This window comes from Mesoplodon bidens, assembly GCF_964165515.1.
Source record: "Mesoplodon bidens genome assembly, chromosome: 7".
Lineage (NCBI taxonomy): Eukaryota > Metazoa > Chordata > Mammalia > Artiodactyla > Ziphiidae > Mesoplodon > Mesoplodon bidens.
In genome coordinates, this window is record NC_138164.1 from 46,561,487 (window position 1) to 46,568,569 (window position 7,083).

A 7,083-nucleotide genomic window follows, 5' to 3' on the forward strand; every position below is an offset into this window, starting at 1 on the left:
TTCTAGGCAAAGGCAATATCATGTGTAGACACCCTGGTAAATTAGAGCTTGACTTGTTGTTAGGACTGAGGGAAGACCAGTGTGGCTGGAGAGCAGTGAGCTGGGAGGGTGTGGCATGAGATGATGCTGGAAGGTGACCAGGGACCAGATCTGCTAAAGGGTTTTAAGCAGAAGGGACACATGATCAGATTTTGGTTTGCAAAGATCAGTCTGAATGCTAGACAGACAGGCCTATTTTGATCAGAACAGTTCCAGTTTATTCCTGTCATCCACATATAATTATCAATAATGTCCCTTTCACAATGGAAAGTGACTTGGTTTAGATGATAAACTATACAGTCACACTTAAGCAGAGGCAGAAGCCATGAAGATGGGGAGACTACTGAGACAGCTGTTGCAGGAACCCAGGTGAGAACCGGTGTGGCCAGGGGCACTGAGGTGCACATGAGACCAAGCTAATGGGCTAGAGATGAATTTTGGAAGTAGAATCACAGGGCTTGCTAGTGGATTGGATGTGGAGGTAAAGGCAAGGGAAGCATCAAACACATTTCCCAATATCTGGGGTGAGCCACAGAGGGAAGAGTTGTGTCATTTGCTGAATTGGAAGGGCCTGGGGGTGAAGAGTTCTGGAGAGAGATGAGTGTTCCCTTTGGACATGCAGAGTGTGAGATCTCTGGAAGCCATCCAATCAGCGGTTTCAGGAGGCCAATCAGATCAACAAGCACGGAGCTTGGAAACCAGGTTCTGAGGGGGAGATATAAGTTTCAGAGCCGTCAGCATGTAGATACTATTTGCTGTGTTTGTTGGGGAGAATACAGAGAAATAAAAAGTGCGAGGCCAGAGCCAAGGCTGAGGGACACTTAGAGTCTGGGGAGATGAAAAGACCCAGCTAAGGAGATAAAGGAAAACTGAAGGGAAGCAAAAGGAGAGTGTGGTACTATGAAGCCAAGAGAGAACCTTCCAGGAAGGAGGGAGAGGACAACTGGGCTGAGCACGGCTCAGAGGCCTCCTGATAGGAGGAGAGAAACATGTCAGTTGTTTTGGCAACATGGAGGTCAGTGGTGACCAGAGCTGTTTGGCTGAGTGGTGGGGACAGAGGTCAGGCTGGTGGGGGTTCAAGTGTGAGTCAGAAGCGAGGAATCAGAAAGTGCAGATGGGCAGGTTTTCAACAAGTCTGACTATAAAGAGGAAGAGGAAAACGTGCAAGAGTGAAGAGTGATGTGGATTGAAGTCAGGGTTTTCAATGTGGTGCTTTATTGGGAAAGCTGTTACTGACGGTCTGGACTCTGCAAGGTTTTGCCCATGTGAGGAACAAGTACATTCTCCTCCCTGGCGTGAGTGTCACTGGGTGTCCTGTGCAAGAGAAGACCACCACAGGAGCTGGGCGGAAGGAAAGCACAAACCAGGAAGTGTTTGAGTCCTGCAACGTCCCTCCTGCGCCCTCAAAGGACAGAGATTAACACCGTGCCCAGCTGGCACAGGAGAAATGTTCACAGGGTCCAGTTCCAGTATCACAAGCGGGGCAAGGAAGGGTGGATGTGGAGCTCAGAGTAAATAAACTGATAACCGGCACACACTCCTGCTCTGAACGTGGGATTCAGGAGTACTCCTAAGGGGAGACGATTCATGATCTCTGTAGGGGAAAGACAAGTTTAATTTCCTTGTCAAGGAGGAAGAAAAAGTGTGTCTATAAGGTAGTTAGTCACAGGAGAACTTTCTCATACAGGTCCCATCAGAAGGCACTGTCAGAGGTGTACGTAGAGGAGGCTTAAGGAGGATTCAGTCTGTGTCTCAGAAAAGTGGGTCTGACAAAATAAAGCAGGAGCAGGGTAACTGGGATTAGGGAGAGTGCGGTGGCAGATTGGCTGGCGAGAACAGGCTCACAGCACTGCTGAGTTTAGGGTTCTAGTGGTAAAGTCTCAACAGACCCCACGTTGTAAGGAGACTCCTGTTATGACAATGTTCACTATTAGATTTCTATCCCAGGTGCTGAAGGTATGGATTTTTGCAAAATGAGGGGAAAGAAAGGAAAAGTAGGAGAAAGGATGACTTGAAAGTTTGGATAAAGCAAGTTCTCCAAATTATTGTAAATAGGAAAAATTTAATAATCACCCTTTTTATTACTTGAAATAAAAGTTGGATACAGAAGTCTAGTCACCATTCTTTTTTTTTTTTTTTTTCTTTTTCGCTGCATTGGGTCGTCATTGCTGTGCGCGGGCTTTCTCTAGTTGCAGCGAGCAGGGGCTACTCTTTGTTGCGTTAGGCAGGCTTCTCATTGCAGTGGCTTCTTTTGTTGTGGAGCACAGGCTCTAGGCATGTGGGCTTCAGTACTTGTGGCTCGCAAGCTCAGCAGTTGTGGCTCACGGGCTCTAGAGTGCAGGCTCAGTAGTTGTGGCGCACAGGCTTAGTTGCTCCGCGGCATGTGGGATCTTCCCGGACCAGGGCTCAAACCTGTGTCCCCTGCATTGGCAGGTGGATTCTTAATCACTGTGCCACCACGGAAGCCCCTATTCACCACGCTTTAAAGTGTTAGATCATTTTAGTTCTTGGAATCTGTAATCTGAAAAAACCAAACACCAAAACCAAAGTTTTTATCCAAGGAAGAAGGTTATTGGTTTATCTAGGAATTTGTGATTTATTGAGTCACTCATAATTCCTGTGCTCTAACAGGCCCAATCCCCTTTTATTAGACACTGTTTTCCTCAATAAGAAGTAACATGCTGGGACTTCCGTGGCAGTCCAGTGGTTAAGACTTGGAGCTTTCACTGCCGTGGGCCTGGGTTGAATCCCTGGCAGGGAGAACTAAGATCCCACAAGCCGTGCAGCATGACTGGAAAAAAAAAGTAACATGCTGCTGGCTTTCCTCTGTTGGGAAGGGTCCAGGGAGAGAAAATGACTTCTTCTCAAGGACGTGATACATATCCAAGGCAATACAAAACCTCCTGATACTTGATCTTGATGTTGTGCCTATGCCTCCGTTTCTTGACATGTTTATTCCTGGACACTTGCATAAGGCAAGGAATATAGAGTGAAGGGAAACTGCTTTGGAGGCACTTCTGGATGGCACAGACAGAAATTGGTTCATAGATGGATTTGTAGGTGTTGCTGAGAAATGAACAGAAGATCAAGGTGCAGTTGCTGGAGCAGGATTCCACGATCCAGTCCTCCCGAGGCTGTGTCCCCTGCCCGCACACAGACACCACTGAGGACGAACTAAGGGGACTAGACCCCAGGGCAGAGAAGCTGACAGGACACAACTGCCAGGGCGTGAAGAGGCCTGAATACAGAAGGGCCTAGAAAGAGCACCACTGTAACCAGAGGGGCCTGGAGGGGAGCGGGTCTGATTAGGGGAAGGGGTGGAGCAGGGTGTCTGCCCTGTATGATGCTGAGACTGTGGCCCCGACACCCAAGACACAGGCACAGACTCAGCCTTCATGTGGGTGTCCAGCCATCACCCCTTGGGAACTAACAGGCTGTCCTTATATCAAAGAATAACACACGGTTTTCAACATTCAATCTCTTAAGCATTTATTAGATCTGCTGGCTTCTGTGGACAGAGAGCACACTAGCTCAGCGTCCCTGCCCTTGGGGGCTCACAGCCCCATCGTCTCCTGAGCAGAGTGAGAAGTAGCTCAGTACTTGTCGGGCAGGCCTGCAGGTCTGAAGTGATTGGGGTCTTTGCCGCTCCGGCCCCATTTATTGGCCTCCTGGTCGGCCCTCGAGTCCTCCAGTCCGTGGCCACTGTCTCCATGCTTAAAAAGGTCTGTGACTCTCTGAATATTCTCTCTGGCATCACTGGAATGGAGGAGGGCAGGTAGGGGATTACTCCAGGGCTGACGAGCAACAGCCCACCCTCCCCATCTCTCCTCTTTCCAAGGAATCAAGGACTCTGACAGGAGCTAGGAAGGAGGGGATGAAGCCTGAGGCTGCCCGGGCTCAGTCCACCTCAGCCCTGCGGGTCCCCTTATGCTGGGTGAACAGCACCCATGGGGGAGGCTTGGGAATCGTCTGTGCCACCAGCCTTGCTCTGCTCTTCAGCCACTCAGACCCCACACAGGACACAGAGGGTGAGGGTGGATACGAGGAGGAGAGGCCACAGCCCTACAGGAAGTCCTCCAGGACTTCGCCCCTCCTGCCTGTCCGAGGCTCTCACACTCATCCCTGCATCCTCAGGGCCCCTGGTACCTGATCACTTCAGCAGCCCAGGCGCCCCCAGGTCCCCTTCGGGCAGCATCATAGTTGCCCCGGGCATGGAAGTACTTGTCTGAATTTTTGTAATTGGCTTCTCTCATGTCAGAGTAGGCTCTCCACATGTCTTTAGTCCCTGGGAGGAAAGCACATAGAGAAAGGATTGTCAGGTGGACAGAAAACTGTGCCACACCTCAGAGAAGAATCAAGGAATGAAAAATCTTCCACCGACTCAGTTTCATCCTGTGGCTAAAGCACCATGAGTGCCATAGGTTGAGAAGAGCATACTTCGTGCCTAGTTTCCTGCTCCTGGTAACTCGAATGAGAGTCGTTACAGGGGGAGGAGCACAGTTGTGTTGGACCTGGTTATTGGGCCCCGATGATGCTCTCTCTGGACTGCATCTCACTCAGGGCTCTATGTGATATGTTTAAAGGAGAGCAGGGAACTATCATTATAGGGCAGGATTCCTCAGCTTCATACTATTGAAATTTTAAGCCAGATAATTCTGTGTTGTTCAGGGCTGTCTGGGGTATTGTAACACATTTAACAGCATCTCTCACTTCTACCCACTAATGGGCAACCTATTCCCCAAGTGTGACAAACAAGAACGTTTCCAAACATTGCCAAATATCTCCAGGACACAAAATTGCCTTGGCCCCGAACCACTGTTATAAAAGGAAGCTGCATAGGCTAAGATCCAGGGGACTTGGGTGAGTGAGCAGGTGACATGGAGGACAGATTCTGAGAAAGGGGCAGACGTGCAGCACCTCTGCCCTGACGCCTAAGAAATGTATTTCTGCTGCGCGAATGCACTAAATGTGACTTGATTCCCCTGCCTGTTAGGCATGTGAATGGCATCCTGAGAACTTTCTAGTGGCCGGTATTGATGATGTGGGCTGCCTGAGGAAGCAAGCCCTCGAGCAGTGGGTCTTTTCCTCAGCCTGGTTACACTTTCCAATCAGCTGGGGAGATACTGAAAGTCCCATGAGACCTACCTCACACCCCAGGCCAGTTACCTCACACTCTCTGGGGTGCGTCTCAGGCATCAATAGTTTTCATTGCTCCCCAGGTGAATCCAACATGCAGCTGTGATTGATAAGCCCCCAGCTTGAGGAAGTGGTACTGGGACAAGTCTGCCCAGCAAGAGCTTTGGCCTCATGCACAGCTGGGTTCAAACTTCTCTCCTGCCACCTGCTGACTGGCTCTTAGTCCCTGGGCAACAGACTCGGCTGCTCTAAGCCTTGGTTTTCTCCCCTTCAGGTGGGGGAAGATGCCTCCCTCACGGAGGTATTCTGCAGGTAAGTAGGTGACCAACTGTCCCAGCCTAACCAGAACTGCCCCTGTTTTCCTGGAACTGCCCCAGTTAGCGCTGAAAGTGTCCTGGAAAACTCCTCAGACCTGGGCAAAGCAAGAGAGTTGGTCACCCTGAAGTGCAAGTAAGGGCCGAGTTCCTACTGGAAGCTTGATATATGTTGTTAGGTTCCCCCCCACCGCCCCCGGTCACACATGCATTTTTTTTTTTTTTTTTTTTGCCAGTTAAAAGGCTAGAAAAGAGTAGGAAACAGACTAAACCAGGGACAGTGTCACTGAGTATAGGAAGCAGGAGCAAGAGCTAAGCTGAAGGTCCCTGAATTATCCAATTAGGAAGTGGAAGGTAAGAAGGAAGAGAAGAAGAAGAGGGAAGGAAGGAAGGAAGGAAGAGAGCAAGGGAGGGAGGAAGGGAGAAATGAGTGGAGGGAGAGAAGAAGAGAAGGGAAATAGATGGATAGCTTTCATCCTACTTCATGCAATTGGTCTGAGGGAAATGCTGTACCATTTCAAGACTTATTTTATGTCTTCCATTCAAACTTCCATTTCAGCTGGGAATGATGACTGTTCTTCCTCTAGTAACTGATAGACATAAATCCTGTGGTTTTCAATCGGTCTGAAAAAAAGCTCCCCAAACACCTGGCACATTCTACCACATAGGGCAGCACCGCCTAAGACAGTAGCTCCAACCCTTAAGAGTGCTCATGGTGAATCTCAGAGGCCCTTGGGTGTCATCCCCCCTCCACCAGCCTTACCTTCATAAGCCTCACCAAGGAAGGAAAACCATCCGCTGTGGACTTCCAGCACCAAGGAGCAGAGAATGAGGCCTGTGAAAAGCTTCATTGTGCTGAAATGAAAAGAGAGGGTCAGGGAGACACGGACAAGCCTTGTACACCCACCTTGGGATTTGTATGTCAAGGAGAGCCCGGCTGTTCTTTCCACTTGTTCTCATTAGACTCTCAGTGGTCCACCTAGGGAACATTGCAGTAGGACCTCACTCGGAGCCACTAGCCCTCAGCTCTGAACCCACCAACCCTGAACCCAAGACTGTCTAAGAGGTCACCAAGGTGTCTATGGTGGAAGAGGAGGGCAGCTGGGACCTAGTTGTGTCTTGCTAAAGCAGCCTGTAATTAATCAAAAAGCATTTCCCATGCACCACTCTGCCAGCACTGACCTCATACAGGACAGATACAAAACAGAAGAATTAATTTAAAGTAAGTGTGTTCAAAGAAATCACTCCTTGGAGAAGTTTCTCACCTGAACCAGGTGGAGCAGACCTGCTGGGGACAGGTGGCTGTATTTATACTGAGCCATCCCTGCTGGGGTCATGGGGTGAGAAGGAAAGCTGGACTGGTGCCTGGGGGAGAGTCCCTGCAGGTCATTTCTCCTACAAAACTGAAAAGGGTAACTTACTGGAGACCAGTGGCTGTCCTCATCCACAGGTCATATTTCTCATTGTGCAACCCTGAGAAAATAGGTAGGCCTGTTCTGCCTGGTGGCCACTGTCAGGGGTGGAGGGGCTGAGGCCCAGGCCACCTGGGCTGTGGAGAAGAGGGTGTGGAGCTCCGGGAAGGAGGCCCCCAGGC

General features: G+C 49.9%; 1 protein-coding gene across 1 annotated transcript; it reads right to left on the reverse strand.

Annotated features, from left to right (window-relative positions):
• Positions 1-3,502: 3,502 nt before the first annotated feature.
• On the reverse strand, positions 3,503-6,704 carry LOC308621197 (serum amyloid A-2 protein). Its single transcript, XM_081241453.1, has 4 exons — positions 6,672-6,704; positions 6,253-6,344; positions 4,186-4,324; positions 3,503-3,795 (listed from the first exon to the last, which is right to left on the reverse strand). The coding sequence occupies exons 1-4, from the start codon at positions 6,674-6,676 to the stop codon at positions 3,633-3,635; spliced, it is 399 nt and encodes a 132-aa protein (XP_081097579.1). The 5' UTR covers positions 6,677-6,704; the 3' UTR covers positions 3,503-3,632.
• Between the last annotated feature and the right edge of the window lie 379 nt (positions 6,705-7,083).